The following is a 25,322-nucleotide window of genomic DNA, read 5'->3' as shown; positions in this document are numbered from 1 at the left end:
AAATTAGATCAATCGTGTGCTGAAAACATTAAAAGGGAATCTGTCAGCAGCTTTGGCCACATAAACCTGCAGACAGTTTAGGGTATTGTCCCTGGAATTCTCTGTAGTCACACCTTTGTGTGTGTTGTAAGTAGCAGCAGGACTGTGAAAAGTGAAGTTATAATCAGCTCTGTAGTTCCTGCAAGGGCTCTGGGAGGGTCTTTGAGCCTGAAGAGCTTTCTCCTCTCTGCACGGTGACGCTCCACAGCCCCTCCCTCTGCTATTTAACAGACCAGCATCTGGATTCCGGTTGGAAACTTACAGCAGCCACTCATAGCAGAGGGGAGGGGCTACGGAACAATTCACTGCGGAGAGCAGAAAGCTCTTCAGGATGAAGGACGTGCCCAGAGAACTTGCAATAGCCGAAAACCTGAATTTACAAAATTATCTTTTCACACTCCTGCTGCTACTTACCGTCCATATAAAGATATGGTTAAACAGATCTCCCGACACCTTCCAAACATAGCACTTCCTGCATTTTTAACGTTCAAAGCTGATGACGGATTCCTTTAATACTGCTAAAAAAAAGAAAAAAAAATGGAAAACAAAAACTGTTCCCTGCAAGGAGATCCAATTCCTGCACATGTTTGCGGTTCGGTCTTTCAGGACCTGACACAAGCAATGGACCACCCATTCGTTGTTAGCACGCTGAGAACGCCTACATTTGGGTGGCAGTCCACATAGGAGAGTTCGTCCCAGACAAACTACGTCTGCATTCACTGGACCCAAACACACTGCAGCGGAACAGAACGTAGCAGGAGATTTCAGTATTACAGGGTTTGGTTGGCTACACCAGCCGACCAAATTTTTCAGGAGCACCGCCTCATGTGCCTAAATGTAATGCAATGTCATTTTTTTCTGGGGAATCCGAATCTGAAATTTAAAAAAAAATAGGGGTCCCCATTTAAGATTTTAAACCTGCTCCCGTCCCACCCCCAGGGGGTGGGGGTAGGTGGCCAAGTTTGGCATCATTGAATAGATTTTTAAAAAAATATTTGACACGTTTACTTTCAGCATTTCGATCCGATGTGTCATTCACAAGATATTCCACCATCCCGACCCTTGTGTTACACCCTGTATATGTCATGTCACACGTCATCCACACCGGGTGCACGAAATATAACCTCAAAACCTCCATCAGGTCAAGACCCAAGAGGACGTTAGGCCTCGTCACTCTTTCTTATTTCCCACATGGGCGATGGCTCATCCATATGTAACAATGCATTAGGGAGAGCAGTCTCCTGCATTGCCAGAGATGTACACAAAATATCCGGTGACCCCCACAGAGGGCCGGGGTGCTCAGCATTGTTATCAGCGAGGGCAGCGGAGAATATGCTGGGACAGTGATAACTTAGCTCAGCTTCTTCCCACTGCTCCGTCATTTAGTACATTTTGCCAAAATTTTGATTTATTGAACTTCAGAACTGCAGATATAGTGATCCATCACTCCTGCCGTTCCACATTATACTGGATGTATAGCTTTCTTAGGATAATCTCATGTATTTTATGTAGAGGAAAGGAGTAACTGCTCTTATAATACTACATATAACACTGGATCTTATCCTGAGAGCTTTACGTCACAACAAATTATGTTCCTTGTACCTCTTTAAAGGGAACCTGTGAGCAGGATTTAACCTGCTATTACCCCTTCAGGTAGGATATGAAATGTCCTTTCTACGATTCCCTCTTGTATGTGAAATCTCACCTATTTACCTATTTAAAAAATCTCCTCCATTTGTATGTAAATGAGCAGAGAAGAGTCAGGTTTTGCCCAAGAAGGTTTAAAATACGGTCACTTCAGACGCCCATAACTTTCGAAGAGCAGAACCAGAAATACAGGCAGTTAAAGACATAGGGGCTCATTTACTTACCCAGTCCTGTCGCAATTCCCGATCCGGGCGGTCCGGCGCGATTCACCAAGTTCATGTGCCCGATATCCTGCATGTGTCGCTTCCCCGCTCAGGTCCGCCGGAGTTCACCTTCTTCTTCCTGGTGTATGTGAGTGCATGTCTTGACACAATTTGACACGTTAAATCCTGCGCGTTGTCTGAATCCGTCGGATCGTCTGACGGCCCACCCCCCAAAATGTGTCGCGTGAAAGCCGGCGCAGTAGCGCCAAAATCCAATCATGTGCGACAAAAAAGCCCTTCCAAATGCGTTGCACATCGGCTATCGTTGGATATTCCGACGATAGTGCGGTCCGCGGACCATTAGTAAATGTGCCCCATAGTTGGAAATGTGAGTTGCAGATTAAGATCCAGTTCCAACCTATTTCTTTAGCAGCCTGTATCTCTGGTTCTGTAGATCACAGAATCACGGGCCTGATGATTAATCTTAGATATGAAATTCTTCTCTTGATATCTATGTAGTTTATAGATACACACCCACATATTTGGTTCTGTAGTATATTGACCCTCTCCCTGCAACCTCAAAACTTGACTCATCTCAGGCAAAACATGACTCTTCTTAGCTCATTTTCACAATTTATTTGGAAATATTTTATAGGTAAACTGGTGAGATTTCACACCAAAGTCATCCTCAACCTGGGGTTGCTTGTTTCATGGGGTAAAATACGGTAGCAGAGAGAGGATTTCCTACAAACACTTACTACCCATGTTGAAATTTGGCGGTCAAGACTCACTTCTATGACTTTGGTTGTATATGGCTTTTGTAAAGTCCCAAAGTTGATGGAAAGGTGGTCAGGAAAAGGATTTGAATAGGGATCCAGGACTAACAGAGAACCAATTCTGACCCCCTTGGAGTTTGGATAGGTGGTGGTTATGGAAAAAAACACTTCAACAGCGGGAGAGAACCAGCCTGTGACTTACCCTCTCCCTTCACCATGTATGAAACAGCTCAAAAATAAATAAAATAATAATAAAATTCAATGTCATACTGAACAGATTAATGCCCATAATTCAATTTGTTGCAGGATAATTGAAGAGTTTATAGATTTAAAGGAAATCTACCATCAGAATCAATCATGATAAACCAGGACAGTGTAACAGCCTACAACATGGAGGGGCTCTGGTAACAGCCCCCGGGGCACTTCTGGCTCATTAGTACACATTAAAATTTGATTTTAGAAGGAAGAAAGTGATGGATGACACATATAAGAAGATTACTACAGTCGCGGTGCCTGGATCTATGAGTAATGTCCCTGGTTTATCATGGTGGATTTTGATGGTAGAACACACTAATAATTTTACCCACCATGTCACTTCCGGTAAAACTGGATAAATGTCTAGCGCCTTGAAAAACTGCAAAACAAAGTAAAAAAAACTTTTATTTTATTTTTTTAAAAAACATTAATAAAAAAAAAATTTGGGAAATAATTTTTATGGCCAACGAGAGAGATCAGCGAAGAATCGAGGGTTAATCCATTCTCCGGACTAATTTTTTACCCTGGAAGCTCCTATTCCAATTCCGTGAGTGGCTCGGATCTTAGAAGAACGCAGCTGTTCATATTAACTGCTGCCTGCACTCGGTGTGAACCCAATAAATAATCACATTACTTTTCCTCCACTTTCTGTGTTTTGACTTCATAAATAGCGAAATTTTACTTTGATGAATTATTGAACTTAATGAAAACAAATTACTACAAAGATGGAGGCGGAGGTCGGCTGCTTCCAGTACTAAGGACGTCTTCTAGAGGCGAACTCAGACCAACTTTTTTTTTTAAAAAAAAGTGTATTATTTTACAAACTGAGGCATGTGACCAGGGGGCATTAAGTTGTTTGTCGGAAGAGATGAAAGAATAGGTTATTCAATCCAGGTCCCCCACAGAGTATTCAGACTATGCTGCTGTGAGTACAGGTCCCCCACATAGTATTCAGACTATGCTGCTGTGAGTACAGGTCCCCCACATAGTATTCAGACTATGCTGCTGTGAGTACAGGTCCCCCACAGAGTATTCAGACTATGCTGCTGTGAGTACAGGTCCCCCACAGAGTATTCAGACTATGCTGCTGTGAGTACAGGTCCCCCACAGAGTATTCAGACTATGCTGCTGTGAGTACAGGTCCCCCACAGAGTATTCAGACTATGCTGCTGTGAGTACAGGTCCCCCACAGAGTATTCAGACTATGCTGCTGTGAGTACAGGTCCCCCACAGAGTATTCAGACTATGCTGCTGTGAGTACAGGTCCCCCACAGAGTATTCAGACTATGCTGCTGTGAGTACAGGTCCCCCACAGAGTATTCAGACTATGCTGCTGTGAGTACAGGTCCCCCACAGAGTATTCAGACTATGCTGCTGTGAGTACAGGTCCCCCACAGAGTATTCAGACTATGCTGCTGTGAGCACAGGTCCCCGACAGAGTATTCAGACTATGCTGCTGTGAGCACAGGTCCCCCACAGAGTATTCAGACTATGCTGCTGTGAGTACAGGTCCCCCACAGAGTATTCAGACTATGCTGCTGTGAGTACAGGTCCCCCACATAGTATTCAGACTATGCTGCTGTGAGTACAGGTCCCCCACATAGTATTCAGACTATGCTGCTGTGAGTACAGGTCCCCCACAGAGTATTCAGACTATGCTGCTGTGAGTACAGGTCCCCCACAGAGTATTCAGACTATGCTGCTGTGAGTACAGGTCCCCCACAGAGTATTCAGACTATGCTGCTGTGAGTACAGGTCCCCCACAGAGTATTCAGACTATGCTGCTGTGAGTACAGGTCCCCCACAGAGTATTCAGACTATGCTGCTGTGAGTACAGGTCCCCCACAGAGTATTCAGACTATGCTGCTGTGAGTACAGGTCCCCCACAGAGTATTCAGAGTATGCTGCTGTGAGCACAGGTCTCCCACAGAGTATTCAGACTATGCTGCTGTGAGCACAGGTCCCCGACAGAGTATTCAGACTATGCTGCTGTGAGTACAGGTCCCCCACAGAGTATTCAGACTATGCTGCTGTGAGTACAGGTCCCCCACAGAGTATTCAGACTATGCTGCTGCGAGTACAGGTCCCCCACAGAGTATTCAGACTATGCTGCTGCGAGTACAGGTCCCCCACAGAGTATTCAGACTATGCTGCTGTGAGTACAGGTCCCCCACAGAGTATTCAGACTATGCTGCTGTGAGCACAGGTCCCCGACAGAGTATTCAGACTATGCTGCTGTGAGTACAGGTCCCCGACAGAGTATTCAGACTATGCTGCTGTGAGTACAGGTCCCCCACAGAGTATTCAGACTATGCTGCTGTGAGTACAGGTCCCCCACAGAGTATTCAGACTATGCTGCTGTGAGTACAGGTCCCCCACAGAGTATTCAGACTATGCTGCTGCGAGTACAGGTCCACATACGTGATCTCCACATACATTACATAGTCATTCAGCATGACTTATCTCCTGTGCCTATGGGGGTCTGTTTCTCGTTTCTCCTAATCATAAATGCTCTGACAAATGACAACTCAACAACAGAGATATGATAATACCGGCTACATTGACCTACCTGTTGATGCATGCAATGACTGATGTAAATGCTGGGGTAACTGGAGAACAAACTGAGGCACATTATTGTGATCTCTGAAGAAACCTTCCGTAGCTTTAGATTGAATGACTTTAGTTTCCCACAGCTGTAAAAAAAAAAATAGTTAAAAAGTGATATTAAACTTAAAAAGTTAAAAGTTATAGAGCATTAAATTTTACAAAGAACTCAGAGAAGCGCAACCTGCTTTTTTTTCCCTACAAATGCTCTTTTTATGGCGTTATTACAAATAAAGTACATTTACTTACTACTGCTATATTTAGATTTTTTTGCGTCTTTTCATGGTGGACACTAACTGCACTTCTCAGCCCCTGAGCGGGTCAGCTTTTGTGACTGCTGTTTTTAACCCTTTACAAGCTGTATATTATATGAGCCTCCCTGTAATCACAAACACTGCCGCTCTCTGCTACAGTTGTCTGACGCGGGTACTGGGGGAAAGTGCTGTGACTTGAGGTTTTTGGTTACCCTCAAAGGGCTGATAGTAATGGTAATTCGGTTATGTTCATGTAATAATATTATTATTATTATTATTATTAATTCTTTATTTATATAGCGCACACAGATTACGCAGCGCTGCACAAACCATGACAAATTGGTCCCTGTCCCCATGGGGCTCACAATCTAAACAACCTAACAGTATGTTCCAACCTGTTTCTATCAGTGCTGGTTTACACAATTTCAGTTGTCCCGGGATCTGACTGCAAATCTTCTGATTTTTATGGTTGGGCAGATTCTTCTCATGAATAGCTTCTCCCGTCTGCACAATGCAGTGCTTTCTCCCACCTGTCCCTCCACCTTATTACAAGACCAGTTCAGACAAAGGCACTTCCTGCAGATAAGCAGCAGCATGCTGCTCTACAAGCTACAGACAAGATAAGGTCTTTATCCATGGAAGGCTCTCTGTGTGTGTTATAGCTCAGATGTGGTAGAGCTGGAATGTGTCATCGTGTGTTATACACATCTCATGGATCTCATCAGCTCTCATCTCTGATCTGTCTCATCTCTCTTTTTCTGTGTGGCAGATACTAGTAAAGCTTTTTAGAAGCTTAATGAAAGTGTAGATAAACCCTGCACCCTGATAATTAAGGCGTAGCTGGAACGGGTACAGAGGAGAGCAACCAATATTATTAGGGGGTGGGGGACACAATGACAGATTACTAAACTTTGGGTTATTCAGCTTAGAAAAAAAAATACAAGGGGCATCCTCTAAACCTAGAGGAGAGGTCGTTCTACCATCACCATAGACAGGGGGCATCCTCTAAACCTAGAGGAGAGGTCGTTCTACCATCACCATAGACAGGGGGCATCCTCTACACCTACAGGAGAGGTCGTTCTACCATCACCATAGACAGGGGGCATCCTCTACACCTAGAGGAGAGGAGATTCTACCATCACCATAGACAAGGGACATCCTCTACACCTAGAGGAGAGGAGGTTCTACCATCACCATAGACAGGGGGCGTCCTCTACACCTAGAGGAGAGGAGGTTCTACCATCACCATAGACAGGTGGCATCCTCTACACCTGGAGGAAAGGAGGTTCTACCATCACCATAGACAGGGGGCATCCTCTACACCTAGAGGAGAGGAGGTTCTACCATCACCATAGACAGGGGACATCCTCTACACCTAGAGGAGAGGTGGTTCTACCATCACCATAGACAGGGGGCATCCTCTACACCTAGAGGAGAGGAGGTCCTACCATCACCATAGACATGGGGCATCCTCTACACCTAGAGGAGGGGTGGTTCTACCATCACCATAGACATGGGGCATCCTCTACACCTAGAGGAGGGGTGGTTCTACCATCACCATAGACATGGGGCATCATCTACACCTAGAGGAGAGGAGGTTCTACCATCACCATAGACAGGGGGCATCCTCTACACCTAGAGGAGAGGAGGTTCTACCATCACCATAGACAGGGGGCATCCTCTACACCTAGAGGAGAGGAGGTTCTACCATCACCATAGACAGGGGGCATCCTCTACACGTAGAGGAGACGAGGTTCTACCATCACCATAGACAGGGGGCATCCTCTACACCTAGAGGAGAGGAGGTTCTACCATCACCATAGACAGGAGGCATCCTCTACACCTAGAGGAGAGGAGGTTCTACCATCACCATAGACAGGAGGCATCCTCTACACCTAGAGGAGAGGAGGTTCTACCATCAACACAGACATGGGGCATCATCTACACCTAGAGGAGAGGAGGTTCTACCATCACCATAGACAGGGGACATCCTCTACACCTAGAGGAGAGGGGATTCTATCATCACCATAGACAGGGGGCATCCTCTACACCTAGAGGAGAGGAGGTTCTACCATCACCATAGACAGGGGACATCCTCTACACCTAGAGGAGAGGCAGTTCTATCATCACCATAGACAGGGGGCATCCTCTACACCTAGAGGAGAGGAGGTTCTACCATCACCATAGACAGGGGGCATCCTCTACACCTAGAGGAGAGGCAGTTCTACCATCACCTTAGACAGGGGGCATCCTCTACACCTAGAGGAGAGGTGGTTCTACCATCACCATAGACTAGGGACATCCTCTACACCTAGAGGAGAGGTGGTTCTACCATCACCATAGACAGGGGGTATCCTCTACACCTAGAGGAGAGGAGGTTCTACCATCACCATAGACAGGGGACATCCTCTACACCTAGAAGAGAGGCGGTTCTACCATCACCATAGACAGGGGGCATCCTCTACACCTAGAGGAGAGGCGGTTCTACCATCACCATAGACAGGGGACATCCTCTACACCCAGAGGAGAGGAGGTTCTACCATCACCATAGACAGGGGGCATCCTCTATACCTAGAGGAGAGGAGGTTCTACCATCACCATAGACAGGGGGCATCCTCTACACCTAGAGGAGAGGAGGTTCTACCATCACCATAGACAGGGGGCATCCTCTACACCTAGAGGAGAGGTGGTTCTACCATCACCATAGACAGGGGGCATCCTCTACACCTAGAGGAGAGACAGATCTACCATCACCATAGACAGGGGGCATCCTCTACACCTAGAGGAGAGGAGGTTCTACCATCATCATAGACAGGGGGCATCCTCTACACCTAGAGGAGAGGTGGCTCTACCATCACCATAGACAGGGACTCTTTTCTGTGAGAGCAGTGAGACTATGGAGCTCTCTACCAACTTCTATGATACATTTATACAGTAATAAAATGACAGTCGGCCCTTTTTTAGTGCAACCACAAGGCTAATGTGACCCCCAGTGGAAAATAAATTTGACATGCCTGACCTATTAAGACGCATGTAAAAGTATTGCATCTATCCCCAGCCTCCCCTGAGGTGTCCCCAATGATGTAATAGTCCATATAACGAAAGTTACAACACTTGAGAGACACCCTGAACATTGGTAGCAGCCAATCACTGCCTTCTGCCAAATTTCACTCATCCTCTTGCTTTCAGGAGGACAAATCCATCTGTATGAGCATACAGTGGGACACATCATTATCCTCCGTTTTAAGGACACAGTGAGACCGTGACAGTGAGGCCCAACTATAGGATAGATAGTTCATGGACAAGAAAGCTTCTATGTCTAGTATTGAAGCATGGAGGCAAGCGTGAATCCTGGACCGTCTGTGGCCGGATCCGACAGACTGACCACAAAGCCGAGGATGGAACACAATGGGGGTCATTTATTAAGGGCGCGATTCGGGTTTTCCCGACGTGTTACCCGAATATTTCCGATTTGCGACGATTTTCCCTGAATTGCCCCTGGATTTTGGCGCACGCGATTGGATTGTGGCGCATCGGCGCTGGCATGCACGCAACGGAAATCAGGGGGTGTGGCCAAACGAAAACCTGACGGATTCGGAAAAACCGCCGCATTAAAAAAAAAAAAAGAAGTGTTGGGGGACACGCGCTTACCTTCACTCGGTCCGGCTTGGTGAAGATCCGTGCATTCTGGGGAACTTCAGCCCAGCAGCGCCACCTGGTGGATGTCGGAGGAACTGCCTTAGTGAATCGCGAATGGACCGGGTAAGTAAATCTGCCCCATAATGTTTTATGATGCAAGGAGTCCCCTTTACAGTGCAGTACTTCTGTCCCGCAGAAATCACAGTCTTGCGCCGCTGTTTTGCAGCAAATAAGGGGCTACTTGCATCGTATATCACTTTCCTCAGCACGGTGGTCAATCCGTGAAATTCAGAAACCCTCGGTCCGGGATTCAGGGCTGTATTAACCCTTACTTATGGTGGTCAGACAGCGAAGTCTGCATATTACAACACATCTGTATAGAGCAGATTGGCACAGAACATTTGGCATGCGATTACTCCAGAGCCAGGGAGCGCAGGTCCCGAGTCCCCAGCACCCGAGTGCGGAGCCTCCCAGCATCCAATACTTCCAGAGGGGAGACAAGCGCCGACATAAATCAGGGCAGGCAAAACAGACCTCTGGATGTCACGCTGACAACGCCTACAACCATCTGGTTTTAATAAAGCTTTACAAACCACAATCCAGTATTTTATAAGCTATAAATTAAAAATTTGCTCAGATTAACGGCGCAAACATCAGAAGTGGTTACATGTCTCATTGTCCGCACAGATGCAGAACAGCTTGATGGACATAAATATGAATGGACTCAATACTGCGAATATTTACAGGACACATAATGTGCACCTCATTTTAAAGGGGCTGTACGGAATTTTACTGTGAATAATAGTATCCAACCACTGATTACAAGAACGGAGACACCATTCTCACTTATGTAAGGAGTGTCGGCTGGTGCATGCGTCTTCCTACTGCTCCATTAAATAATAAGGTAATGATGAAAATTGAAGAGCACGGCGCTCTGTTATCTCTGACATTCTAATTCACAGCCGATGAGAGTGCAGGAGACACCCAAGCGCTGCGCTAAGCAACCTCCGGCACACCAATAGACACAGCATGGGGCAGCAGGACACTTTCTCGACCTGCTGCATCATCAATTAGGCAGTTATTTCTGCCTTCACGCCATTTCCACGTAGAGGGGGCACGAGAGGAGTAAAGGAGGACACGCCCAGCCTCAAAGTGGGCCGGTATAGGAAATGTTAGCTCCCGCTACAGGTAACAATGGTTCCAGCTAAATAATTGCACATTTCTACACCAGGTAAAGGCGGGAGCCTCTTGGTGTATCCGGCAGTGCCATAGGGGTGAGGACTTTGAACACCAGATTATGATAAATGTCCCCCATTGGGTCTAAGTGCATCGGCCATGGGAAAAAGCTCCTTCCGACTACAATTTTCCATTATTTTGCTTGTTATCTAACTGGGTGATGTCACAACTCGTTATATTCCTGGTCATGTGATGTCACACAGGTGCACAGCTCACTATATCACAGAGAGTAGTCAGAGATATATGATATGACGACACTTGCACCAGTGCGACATCACATGACCCGGGATATGACGAGCTGTGCCCCTGTGCGACATCACATGACCAATGGTTTAACAAGCCGTGCACCTATGTGACACCACATGACCCGGGATATAACGAGCTGTGCACCTGTGTGACATCACATGACCAGGGATATAACGAGCTGTACACCTGTGTGACATCACATGACCAGGGATATAACGAGCCGTGCACCTGTGTGACATCACATGACCAGGAATATAACGAGCCGTGCACCTGTGTGACATCACAGGACCAGGGATATAACGAGCCGTGCACCTGTGTGACATCACATGACCAGGGATATAACGAGCCGTGCACCTGTGTGACATCACATGACCAGGAATATAACGAGCCGTGCACCTGTGTGACATCACAGGACCAGGGATATAACGAGCCGTGCACCTGTGTGACATCACATGACCAGGGATATAACGAGCCGTGCACCTGTGTGACATCACAGGACCAGGGATATAATGAGCCGTGCACCTGTGTGACATCACAGGACCAGGGATATAACGAGCCGTGCACCTGTGTGACATCACAGGACCAGGGATATAACGAGCCGTGCACCTGTGTGACATCACATGACCAGGGATATAACGAGCCGTGCACCTGTGTGACATCACAGGACCAGGGATATAACGAGCCGTGCACCTGTGTGACATCACAGGACCAGGGATATAACGAGCCGTGCACCTGTGTGACATCACAGGACCAGGGATATAACGAGCCGTGCACCTGTGTGACATCACAGGACCAGGGATATAACGAGCCGTGCACCTGTGTGACATCACAGGACCAGGGATATAACGAGCCGTGCACCTGTGTGACATCACAGGACCAGGGATATAACGAGCCATGCACCTGTGTGACATCACAGGACCAGGGATATAACGAGCCGTGCACCTGTGTGACATCACATGACCAGAGACCGTTTTCTTTTAAATAAAGGAAGTAAACAATGAAGCCTCCCATAGAAAGACAGCAAGCAGAGATCTAGAAAACCATGAGGAATTGATACAGAAAGTATATTGGGAAATTGTATAACTTTATAACTTATAGTATAGTATAACTTTACACAAACAATATTAATTATCTGCCAGAAATGGACAACCCCTTTTCATAGTTTCTACGGTTGAAAAAAGACACTTGTCCTTTAAGAATGACAACTGTTAAAATGTACAGGTAGAAAACGCCAGACATTTAGAAGTACATTCAGATGGAGGGCTACAAGGTGCCAGACAAAACCCTAAGTCCCCGTCTGCTCCGGCCCTTACACAGAGAAAGACGTTTGCATTTATTTAGTCCGTCAAACCCTTCACGAGTGACGGAGATTTATAGCCCTGGTTGTGCCTTGTACAGACTTCACTGTGAATTACTATTTCATTTCTCATTGTACCTGAGAAAATAGTATTTCGTTGTTTATCAAGACATATGGGAAGGTCGCCCGCCAGGATTTTTCAATGTACTCCTTTAGGTATATAACGTTGGGGTGGATTAAAGAGCAAAATACGTCTTAGCTCCGCCTACTCCTAGGACTCAGCCAAATCCGTGCCAATCAGGTGGAAGAAATCGGGAACAGATGGACTTTTTGCTCCAAAGTTACGTCATCATTCATCGCAAATAGAGCTGGAAGCCGCATCTTCACACCAAGGCCTATACATTATATTATATATTATAACTAAAGGTCTGTGAAAAAGTTTTAGGCAGGTGTAAAAATATAAATACTTTTTTTTTTTTATCAATTAACATAAAGCAAAGTGAACAAACAAGAGAGAAATCTAAATCCACTCAGTTTTTGGTGTGGCCCTCATAATAATAATAATATAATAATTAATAATAATATAATGAACATGAGCTCTCACATCATCTAGGTTCACATGAGACAGCAGTGGTTTTGGTGGTGGTTCCAGGGGGGGGGTCAATTTATTGATCCTGCGTCCGATCAGGGGTTCCATTGGACCCACTTTAGCCAATGAGTGGCCTCCAAGCACAGAAGACTTCTTCAGGAGATACTTCTGTTCTCCGAGTGACTTTCCTGTGTTGTCCCCTGGACCTAGGAGGCCACTCATTGGCTGAAGCGGGTCCTATGACCCCACGGAACCCCTGGTCGGATGCAGGGCCCAAAGTACCCGAGTGTCGCACGGGAGTATGTGTTCTTTCATATTAACCCCTTCTATTAGGGATCAACAGTAAATGAACAATATACTGCAATACAGTAGTATTGCAGTACAGGCGGTCCCCTACTTAAGGACACCTGACTTACAGACAACCCATAGTTGCAGACAGACCCCTCTGACCTCTCGTGAAGCTTTCTGGATGTTACTATAGTCCCAGGCTGCAATGATCAGCTGTAAGGAGTCTATAATGAAGCTTTATTGATAATCCTTGGTCCCATTACAGCAGAAAATGTTTAAACTCCAATTGTCACTGGGGCCAAAAATTTTTTTGCCTGGATCTACAATTATAAAATATACAGTTTCGACTTACATACAAATTCAACTTAAGAACAAACCTCCGGACCCTATCTTGTACGTAACCCGGGGACTGCCTGTATATTGTATGAGTGATCAGGCCCTCCAGGGTTAGAGGACCCCAGTGGGCCTGAATTAATAGTAAAAGTAATATTTATATACTTTTAATCAACAAAAACACAATAAAAGCCTATACAAATTTAGCATCCCTGTGATCGTATAACCCCAAAGAACAAAGGACAGGAGTCATTTGGGGGGCGCACAGCAAAAGCCACAAAAACAGAGACCAGAAGAAAATTATTTTTTGTCAATTTCACAACCCTTCCAGTACTTTGGATGGAGTATTAAAGACCGTCACTAAAAAGTATCATTTGTCCTCATTCATCTCTGTAAAAGGAAAAAAAAATCAAAAAGTTAAGGCTTTTGGAATGAGTGCCGTAAAAAAAAAAAAAAAAGGAAAAAAAAAACGGAAATGCAACAAAGAAAAAGGGCGGAGTCCTGAAGGAGTTAATGAAAAACCCTGCAAACATAGGATTGTGTACTTACATGCTTTAGGTCTTTGAGGACTTGCTCGTCTACACCTTCTTCTGCAAAAAGCTCCGCCACTCCCTCGATGACATCTTCAATAATGGACTTGTAGAGCTTTGGCTGAAAGGTACAAAAAGAAGAACGAATGTAACATCCGCCGCACGGAAAACGGTAAGATGGGGCATAGCCAACGTATGACTTCACACAGCCACCGTCCTCCTATGGATTACGGTTAGTGCTTAGAAGAGATGACACACTGGCCTTGGTCACTGGCAGAGATCCCAGAAATACATAAATGGGATCCCCGCCAATCAGAAGAAGGGAGGTTCCAGACATCATAGGGGTCAGGAATTATAATCAATAGCCTATTAGCTGGACACCCAAATGCAAGGGAGATGTGGCTGTAGTTTCAGCTTCTGGCCACTGCAGAGAGAATGGAGCCATCTGCTTCTTGGTCCATGTTCCTTTTTACGTTAAGGGAACAGGAGAGGCGATGGGGAGGTGTATGGGGGTAGGGGGGTAAGGGGGTGGGTTGCGCCTTTTTCCCGCCCTTTCAACCTCTACGACAACCTCTTGCCTGCGCCTGCTCTGGACAGGAGATTTCTTCCAAAAATATTTGTGACTTTTCACACCTGAAGACCTAAGAAAAATCAGACGCTCCACTGATTTAAAAAAACAACACAACAAACATTGTGAAACGCAACTAAATTAGCAAAAAAACGGCAAAAACACTAAAAAGTCCCAAAAGAAATTTCTGAGAAAAAAAAAAAAAATGCATATGTGATCGGGCAGAGGGTCACCAACGGGGGTTTGCCTTGCTTTTTTTTAGACATGCGAACGCAGCCAGCGTGAGGGTAATGCCAAACGTCCCGTTTTTGGACCATTTTAAAGCAAGCGTTTTCAGTCTTTTTGCAGAACGCATGCGTTTTTGTATGTTTACCATCCGTTTGGCTGATTTTCATCCGTTTCACAGCCGCCTACACTTATAGAAATGAAGATAAACAGGTTCACAGCAGCCAAACGCACGGTAAACATTTAAAGAGACTGAAAACGGATGCTTTAGGCCGGTGGCACACGTGGCGCTTTGAACCCATTTTTTAGGCTGTTTTTAAGCAGTCCGTTAAAAAAAACACATCAGTTTTTGACCGCCTTTCCTAATTATCTTATTTAAGTTAATTGGAAAACGGATGTGTTCCCAAAAAAAACGCATGCGTTTTTTAACAAACTGCTTAAAAACGGCCTAAAGACGGGTTCAAAACGCCGCATGTGCCGCCACCTTTAAAATGGTCCAAAAACATGGTGTGGCATCACCCTGATGAAATCTGCCTGATAACGTTTTTTGTACAACAAAACGTATGCAGTAATGCAGTGTTGACATTTTGTAAACACAAATGTTAACGGCAATGTAATTAAGCAAATCTCCTCTCCTCAACTACTGTATTGTGTTTTAAAAAACAACGTAAACGCTCCGTGTGGACGGTGCCTGAGGGTGCGTCTCACAGAACGTTCCTTGTGCGTTTTTGCAGCTTTACTTTGCCTTTGGCTAGTTTGATTCCATTATTCTTCATTTGTAGTAGCTTAACCCCTTCACGGAGCTGTGCAGGGTGTATGAAGAGAGCTGCATATCGCAGCAAAGACCCATGGCTAACACTTGCGGTCGGTGCAAAGCCGTCGCCATCTTACCTCCGATCGCGGCTCCCCCAAATGTCATCGGGGGGCGGCGATCAGTTGCCATGGTAGCCTCGGGTCTTCGTTTGACCCGAGGCTACATGGTTTCTGCCTATTCATTACAATGAACCTGTGGCTCATTGTAATGTATAGTGAGCAGAAATGCCATATACTATAATACAGTTGTATGGCAGTATATGGTAGGAATGATCGGACCATCTAGGGTTAATGTACCCTAGAGGGTATAAGAAATAGTGAAAAAAAAAAAGTTTAAAGAAATGTGAAAAATTAATAAACTATTAAAAGTTCAAATCACCCCCCTCTCCCTAGAACTGACACATTAAAAAAAAAACTGTAAAAATCACAGACATATTAGGTATCGCCGCGTCCCAAAATGCCCGATCTATCAGAATATAAAAGCGGTTACGGCCGGCGGTGACCTCCGAGACGGGAAATGGCGCCCAATTGTCCGATATGCGACTTTTACACCTTTTTACATAACATAAAAAATGTTAAACAAAAATTATCAAAATGTCGCACAATCCTCAAAATGGTAGCAATGAAAACGTCGGCTCATTTTGCAAAAAATGACACCTCCCCCAGCTCCGTGCCCCAAAATATGAAAAAGTTATTAGCGTCAGAAGATGGCAAATTTTTTTTTTCTTTTTTGTACACATTCGTTTAACTTTTGAAAATGTATTTAAAACACAATAAAACCTATATAAATTTGGTATCACCGCGATCGCACCGAACCAAAGAATAAAGTAGGCGTGTTATTTGGAGCGAAGAGTGAAAGTCGTAAAAACTGAGCCCACAAGAACGTGACTCTCACGTGGTTTTTTTTTACATTTTTCCACATTTGGAATTTTTTTCCAGCTTCCCACTACATGGCATGGAATAATAAATAACATCACGGGAAAGTAAAATTTGTTACGCACAAAATAAGCCCTCGCACAGGTCTGTACATGGAAAAAAAGTTATGGATTTTGAAGATGGAGAGCGAGAAATGAGCCGAAAAACCCTGCGTCCTTAAGGGGTTAAAGGGGTCTTCCAACTTCGGCAAAATCCTGTTATTGTTTGTATGATGAAAAATAATGCAATTTTCCAATATACTTTCTGTATCAAATCCTCACTGCTTTCTAGATCTCTGCTTGCTGTCATTTGTCGGTGCTTACTTCCAGTGGACAGAAATCTGACCGTGGTCACACAGGTGCACGGCGGGTTAATAATATCAGAGAGTAATCAGAGCGTCACCATGGGCAGATTTCTTTCCCTTGAAGTAACCACTGAGGGCGCGTTCACACGTTGCGTTTTGGTTTGCGTTTTCATTGCGCTTGAAACGCACGTACAACAGCTGATGAGAGGTAATTTGCCCAATTACATTACCGTTTAAGTTTGTTTACACAATGTTAACACATGCCTTAACAAAACACATGTGTTAATGCATTGTTAATGCATGTGTAAACGGAAATGTAAGCAGTAATGTAATTAGGCAAATCACCTCTCCTCGGCTGTTGTAATGCTTTTCAAGCGCAATGAAAACGCAGGTCAACACGCAGCGATGTGTTGCGTCACTTTTTTAATGTGTTTTTGACACATTCCAAAGTCTTCAGCCTTGATCACCTGCTGAGGTCACATTGGGGGACATTTACTATGGCGTTTCCGCCAGTTTTGTGGCGCTCTCATCACATGTTCTGCTCGGAGACCTATTTATTAGCTGGCGTCTGCTCCGACTCTCCTCTGAAAAGGGGCGTGGCTTTGGCGGAGTGGAAACTCAGACACAATTAATATGTGTCGCAGCCCTTTTTGGGCGCTGTAAACTGGCGGAAAGTAGACCAAAAGAAAACTGGTCTAGCAGGGACTGCAGGACACATTTCTGGTGCTCAGGACAGATTTTGGTCCCAGGGACAGAAAATGGTCTCGGGGCCAGAAATGTCTCTGCACAGCTACACAATATTAAATGTGTGTCTTCTTACCGAGAGCAGGTCGGTAACAAAGCCAATGCAGACACCGGCACTTTATGTAAATGTCCCCCATTGAGTTTCCACTGCATCTGCTGAACCGCAATGTAAACTCAGCATGTGATCAAGGCTGAAGACTTTGGAATGTGTCAAAAACGCACCAAAAACGTGACGCGTGAGTTTTGAAACGGACTGAAAACGCATTGTTAAGCCGATTGCATGCATTTCTCTGGAAACGCATGTGCGTTCGGCCCGAGGACCTCCCCCTGTGCGCTAGCGTCGCGTTATGAACAGACGCCTAGCGGTACATGTGACCGCGGCCTTAGGGTGAAGACACACGTGGCGTTTTTAGGCCGTTTTTGGGCCGTTTTTAGTTAGTGCGTTTTCACATCGTTAAAAAACGCATGCGTTTTTGACCAGTTTGAAGATAATTGGTCAAACCTGTCAAAAACGCATGCGTTTTTTAATTGCGCAAATTCTGAAAAACGAACAAAAACACATGCGTTTTCAAAAAACGGATGCGTTTTTTAACGATCTGAAAACACACTAACTAAAAACAGCCCAAAAACGCCACGTGTGTCTTCACCCTTAGGGCCGTTTTAGGGACGCATCCTGTGAATGCGTCCTGAACAAAAAGTGATCCAAAGCCGGCAAATGCATGGTAAACACCCGAGAATACAACGTGTGACCGCACCCTAAGGGCACGTTCACACGTTGTGTTTTGAACAGCGTTTTCATTGCCTTTGAAACGCATATACAACAGCTGAGGCCTAATTACATCACAGTTAACATTTCCGTTAACAAAACGCATTGTAAATGCGATGTTAACGCATGTGTTAACAAAACATTAAAGCATTGTTTTGTTAATACACTGTGTAAACAAACGCAAACGATAATGTAATTAGGCAAATTACCTCTCGTCAGCTGTTAAAATGTGTTTCAACAAAGCTGAACCAAACGCAACCAAAAGGCAACGTGTGAACGGAAGCTCAGGGCGTTCTGGCCTGTGTTTTTATTGCGTTTGAAACACAGCTGAGGAGAGGTGATTTAACTAATTACCTTACTGTTAACATTTGTGTTTACAAAATTCAATATAACCCACATGTGTTAAGAATGTATTTACAATATGTTAACATACGGGTAATGTGTTAACAACATGTTTACGTCGTTTTGTTGACACAAATGTTAACAGTAACGTAATTAGGCAAATCACCTCTCCTCAACTGTTGTAATGTGTTTCAGACACAATGAAAACACAACCAAAAACGCACTATGCGACTGCGCTTTAAGGCTAGCGGCACACGTGGCGTTTTGAACCCGTTTTTCGGCCGTTTTTAAGCAGTCCGTTAAAAAACGCATGCGTTTTTTACCGGTTTTACCAATTATCTTAATTAAAGCGGGTCAAAAACGCGTGCGTTTTTTAACGGACTGCTTAAAAAGCGCCCAAAAACACGTTCAAAACGCCACATGTGCCAACGGCCTTATGGATCGTTCACACTTTCACTTTTTCGGATGCCCTTTTTGAAGCCAAGGGCAGGTGTTACCAAAATAACTGAGAAGCTTCTCCTCTTTTCACTCCACTCCTGGATTTTGACTTCATCTGTAAAGTGAACGCAGACCAAAGCGACGAGATCACAGCAGCGCGGCTCGGAAATACACCGGACCCGCAGTCATTACCACAATATTGGGGAGAATTCAGACACTTCTGCTCATTTCAGTTGCGTTTTTGACATATTTCTGCAATGTGTCAGTATTTGGATATTTGGTTATTTACACATTTATTACATATTTTACCAGTAAAAATTGCACAGAAACGAAACCCAATCACAAAACTGCAGTAAATGAGCTGATGTGCCCTGACCATAGCACATGAGGATGGGGTAGAGGCTGCAGGAGCACTTACCACGGGGTTTGGGTTACCAGAGTGAGCCATGGCTGTAGGCCCAGGCACATCCCCCCGCTCTCCTATCAGACGTAACCGCCCTCCCGCTCCTCCTCTCGGACGTTATAATCTCCCGAGGAGCCTGAGATCAGCACCGCAGTCACATGACCTGCCGCCACTCAGCGCCATCTACTGGTCATAACGGGTAGTGCAGGCAGGGTTGAACGTGCAATGGGCAACTGTTATACTGATTGTACCTAGTGTTATAGATAAGACCTGAAACTATACACAAGGGTGTTATTCTATCTCTTACCTATGTACATGCTTCACGTCATTTTATTAAATGCATAAATATAGTGCGTGCATTATTATAGTATAACCATATGTCAGGTATTTTGGTGTCCTAGTACCCACCACAAATACATAAAAATATAGTGTGACATCACACTGTGTGTATTATTCCTGTACTGTGACATCACTGTGTATTATCTCTTTACTGTGACATCACTGTGTGTATTATTCCTGTACTGTGACATCACTGTGTATTATCTCTGTACTGTGACATCTCTGTGTGTATTATCCCTGTACTGTGACATCACTGTGTGCATTATCCTGTACTGTGACATCACTGTGTATTATCTCTGTACTGTGACATCACTATGTGTATTATCCCTGTAGTGTGACATCACTGTGTGTATTATCCCCTGAACTGTGACATCACTGTGTGTATTATCCCTATACTGTGACATCACTGTGTGTATTATCTCTGTACTGTGACATCACTGTGCAGGGCAGCCATCAGGAAATTCGGGGCCCCATACAGCAAAAGTGTCTGGGCCCCAACACACCCCAAAACCGAACAAGCCTCCTGCCCCCCGCAGTGACCTTTCACAAACAGGGTTTGAGGCCTGTTGCTACGACAAGGCACACTCTTCTGGCCCCAGCCACAAAATATATTTACAAAAAGGAAAAGGCTGCTCCGGTCTTCTTCTCGTTCTCTTGCGCGCGCCTTCTTCTCCTGCAGACAGTGTGTGATCCCGCGAGACCTGTGACCCAGCACTGGATCTCGCGGGATCACACAGCCAGCCCAGGAGGAAGCGCGCAGAGACTGACGCGACGCTGGCGGCAGGGTAAGCATGAAAGAACTGTACGCAGCGCACTGCGCACTTAACCCCTTCACGACTTGGCCTTTTTTAGTTTTTTCACTTCCATTTTTCACTCCCCACCTTCAAAAATCTATAACTTTTTTATTTTTCCACATAAAGAGCTGTGTTATGGCTTATTTTCTGCGTAACAAATTGCACTTTGCAGTGACGGTATTCAATATTCCATGGCGCGTACTGGGAAGCGGGAAAAAAATTACAAATGCAGTGAAAATGGTGAAAAAACACATTTGCAACACTTTCATGTGGGCTTGGATTTTACAGCTTTCACTGTGTGCCACAAATGACATGTCTAATTTATTCTTTGGGTCGGTACGATCACGTGGATACCAAATTTGTATAGGTTTTATAATGTTTTCATACATTTAAAAAAATTAAAACCTCCTGTACAAAATTTTTTTTTTGATTTTGCCAACTTCTGGCGGCAATAACTTTTTCATACTTTGGTGTACGGAGCTGTGGGTGGTGTCATTTTTTGCGACTTTTGATGTCGTTTTCATTGCTATCATTTTTAGGACTGTGCAACCTTTTGATCACTTTTTATTAATTTTTTTATATTTTCCAAAATGGCAAAAAAATGTCATTTTTGACTTTGGACGCTATTTTCCGTTACGAGGTTAAACGCAGTGAAAAACCGTAATTATATTTTGATAGATCGGACATTTTCGGACGCGGCGATACCTAATGTGTTTATGATTTTTACTGTTTATTAATATTAATATCAGTTCTAGGGAAAGGGGGGTGATTTGAATTTTTAGGTTTTTTTATTATAATTTTTTTTTTTTAAACTTTTTTTTACTTTTACTTTTACTATTTTTCAGACTCCCTAGGGTACTTTAACCCTAAGTTGTCTGATCGATCCTACCATATGCTGCCATACTGCAATATGGCAGTATATGGGGATTTTACTCCTCATTCATTACAATGTGCTGATAGCACATTGTAATGAATGGGTTAAAACGAGACTGCTTCGGGCCTTCGTGAGACCCGAAGCTGTCATGGCAACGGATCACCGCTCCCCGTGACGTCATCGGGGAGCGGCGATCCACGGCAAGATGGCGGCGCCCATGCGGCGCCATCTTTTTGGAGCCTCCGGCAGCATTGCCGGCGGCGATCTCCGTGAAAGCACCCGCGATCGGTGCTAGCACCGATCGCGGGTGTTGTGCAGCACAGACCGCACAGTCTGCGGCCCACCGGCCGGGCCCCCCCCCCCCCCCCTTGTGTCTTAGAGTCCGGGCCCCATAGGGCAGTACCAGTTGTACTGCCCTATCGGCGGCCCTGTCACTGTGTGTATTATCCCTGTACTGTGACATCACTGTGTGTATTATCCCTGTACTGTGACATCACTGTGTGTATTATATCTGTACTGTGACATCACTGTGTGTATTATATCTGTACTGTGACATCACTGTGTGTATTATCCCTGTACTGTGAAATCACTGTGTGTATTATCTCTGTACTGTGACATCACTGTGTGTATTATCCCTGTACTGTGACATCACTGTGTGTATTATATCTGTACTGTGACATCACTGTGTGTATTATCCCTGTACTGTGAAATCACTGTGTGTATTATCTCTGTACTGTGACATCACTGTGTGCATTATCCCTGTACTGTGACATCACTGTGTGTATTATCCCTGTACTGTGACATCACTGTGTGTATTATCTCTGTATTGTGACATCACTGTGTGTATTATCCATGTACTGTGACATCACTGTGTGTATTATCCCTGTATTTTTACATCACTGTGTGTATTATCCCTGTACTGTGACATCACTGTGTGTATTATCTCTGCACTGTGACATCACTGTGTGTATTATCCATGTACTGTGACATCACTGTGTGTATTATCCATGTACTGTGACATCACTGTGTATTATCCCTGTACTGTGACATCACTGTGTGTATTATCCCTGTACTGTGACATCACTGTGTGTATTATCTCTGTACTGTGACATCACTGTGTGTATTATCCATGTACTGTGACATCACTGTGTATATTATCTCTGTACTGTGACATCACTGTGTGTATTATCCCTGTACTGTGACATCACTGTGTATATTATCCCTGTACTGTGACATCATTGTGTGTACTATCCCTGTACTGTGACATCACTGTGTATATTATCCCTGTACTGTGACATCACTGTGTGTATTATCTCTGTACTGTGACATCACTGTGTGTATTATCCCTGTGCTGTGACATCACTGTGTGTATTATCTCTGTACTGTGACATCACTGTGTGCATTATTATAGTATAACCATATGTCAGGTATTTTGGTGTCCTAGTACCCACCACAAATACATAAAAATGACAATGCCTCCATAATCTGTCCATCATATATGAAATAGGGAGCACACATGACATCACTCTGTGTATTATCCATGTACTGGGACATATCATAAAATGACAAATAGAAGAAAAAGTCAAACTATTAAAATAACTTGTCAAATATGGAACCAATAACATACCTGAAAAGAGGTCTCTTACCCTATGAAAGCATGCTGGGATTTGTAGTTTCAAACCAGAAGTTACTGACCACATTCTTGGAGGTGGTTAAATGGATTGGGGGCAACATATGAATGAAGCATCATCCATAATCATAACCCGTATACTTCTGTGCACAGCTTTACCTTATGAATGTATAATGTATCCAGCACCACATCACTGCAGTATAATATCCAGTGTCTCCCTCTAGTAAGATAATCATGGTACTGGATCAGGGACATTTCTGACCATCATTATATAATAGGGGCCCTGTGGTAGGTACACCCCACCGTGGTCCCCATTTCCCCCAGCATCAGTGCCCCCCTATTGATACATGTGCCCATTGACGCCTTCTCCGCGCCATTGTCATCCTCTTCGCACCTTCCAAGCTTCGCAGCCACAGAACTGGGTCACGGCGCTGCCTTAAATCAATCAACAGAAATCCTGACATTGAAATCAATAATGATTTTTTTTTATATCATTTCAGTGCATTATATTTGCCCCAGTTTGGCAGACGATGATAAATGACTGCCGCCATTCGTCCTCCAGACACGAGGAGCCTTTCTTACAGTCTGTCTTTGTATCAAGGCAATTTTACTTTTAAATACACTGTCACTGTATTTTCTGTATCACAGGGACTTTTTATTTATGTGCTCGGGAGATTTGCTGCTTTGCTGAAATAGTCTCTCCAAGCAAAAAGCCTCTCGGCCCCGTTATTAAATATGCGATGAAGTTGTTCATTTATCACCCAATAAATGTAAAGAGCTGCTTGCAGGAAGCTCCATCTTCTTCTCCTATGAGTTTTAGAAGGTAAGCATCCTATATTTACATAATAATAATAATAATTCCTTTATATAGCGCACACAGATTACGCAGCGCTGCACAAAGCATGACAAATCAGTCCCTGTCCCCAATGGGGCTCACAATCTAATCAACCTACCAGTATGTTTTTGGAGTGTGGGAGGAAACCGGAGGACCCAGAGGAAACCCACGCAAACACGGAGAAAACATACAAACTCTTTATACAGAATACTCACTCAGCCACATACATACAAGGGTTTACTTGCTTGCAGAAGGTGCAATAGAAATCGGTCCTGGAGCCTTAAAGGGATTGCACAGGATTGACAGGATCCACAGGATAGGAACTAACAATCCCAGTGATGGGACCCCCACCGATCACAAGAGTGGGGGTCCAGTTCTCACACATTGATGGAGCTGAAGATTGAACGTGCATCCTGCCACTCCGTTCAATACTAAGGAAGGGTCAGACAGAGGCGTAGAGCACAGCACTTTGGTATCTTTAGCACTCACATTCATTGTCTATACATCTACAAGATATAGACAAGTTCTGAAGTTTCCAATGCTTCCATAGTATTGAATGAAGCACCAGGTTGAGTCCTCCTATCACTCCATTCAATACGTTGGAAACTGCACATTGCTCCATCAACTAATATGAACGTGACCCCCACTCTTGTGAAATAATAGTTAAGGAGGTAAGTGGTGTCAGTGCTGGGGCCTTGCTACATGGGCATGGAGTCACCCTGGTCTCACCCATAGGGGCTGAAAAGGATGAAGCAAGAAGGGGGGCCACATGTAAGCATCCCCCCTGTGGCAGTCCCGGATGGTAAAAGTCCCAAAATGGTTTTAAATAGTAGGCCTGTGATGTTAAAGGGCAAGCCCAGAGACACATGGAGTGAATCAGATAATGTAGGATTGTAGATGTCACTGGTAGCAGGAAAGGCTGAAATAGGCTTGCCTTTAAATACGTTTATGTTTCCAGTGTGGATGATTACTTCAGGCTGGTTGCTGTAGGGCTCATATTTTTTCCTTAATTCTGGGGCTGAAATACTCAGCAATGCAGCAACAGTATGCGACCTATGGAGGAACCCCTTTTATTAAAATAGGAGCCTCCCTTCTAGATGGTTCATGCTGCCAGCCAATGCAAAAAACCTACCTGCTTGCTACCAGATGACTACAAAAAGTAAACATTGAACATACATAATGCAAAACGTTAATTAACAGACATGCAAAATAAATACAAATGCAGGTCAGTAGGTGGCAGTGTCAACCGTGCTCGGCTCAGATGGGTTTTCATTAGAGATGAGCGAGCACTAAAATGCTCGGGTACTCGTTATTCGAGACGAACTTTTCCCGATGCTCGAGTGCTCGTCTCGAATAACGAGCCCCATTGAAGTCAATGGGAGACTCGAGCATTTTT

The 25,322-nt window shown here is 44.5% G+C and overlaps 1 protein-coding gene across 2 annotated transcripts in view; it reads right to left on the bottom strand.

Annotated features, from left to right (window-relative positions):
- Positions 1-19,638, bottom strand: part of GTF2A1L (general transcription factor IIA subunit 1 like) — a 31,811-nt gene extending 12,173 nt beyond the window's left edge. For both annotated transcript variants that reach the window (XM_072140327.1, XM_072140328.1), the window contains exons 1-4: positions 19,470-19,638; positions 13,956-14,057; positions 5,490-5,613; positions 3,253-3,299 (exon numbers count right to left, since the gene is read on the bottom strand). In XM_072140327.1, the coding sequence (XP_071996428.1) occupies positions 3,253-3,299; positions 5,490-5,613; positions 13,956-14,057; positions 19,470-19,499 (303 nt within the window). In that variant the 5' untranslated portion in view covers positions 19,500-19,638. The remainder of the gene's footprint in view (positions 1-3,252; positions 3,300-5,489; positions 5,614-13,955; positions 14,058-19,469) is intronic.
- Positions 19,639-25,322: the final 5,684 nt, after the last annotated feature.

This window comes from Engystomops pustulosus, chromosome 3, assembly GCF_040894005.1.
Source record: "Engystomops pustulosus chromosome 3, aEngPut4.maternal, whole genome shotgun sequence".
Taxonomy (NCBI): Eukaryota; Metazoa; Chordata; class Amphibia; order Anura; family Leptodactylidae; genus Engystomops; species Engystomops pustulosus.
The sequence above is the reverse complement of the archived record's forward strand: the minus strand, read 5'-3'. Positions and strand labels throughout refer to the sequence as shown.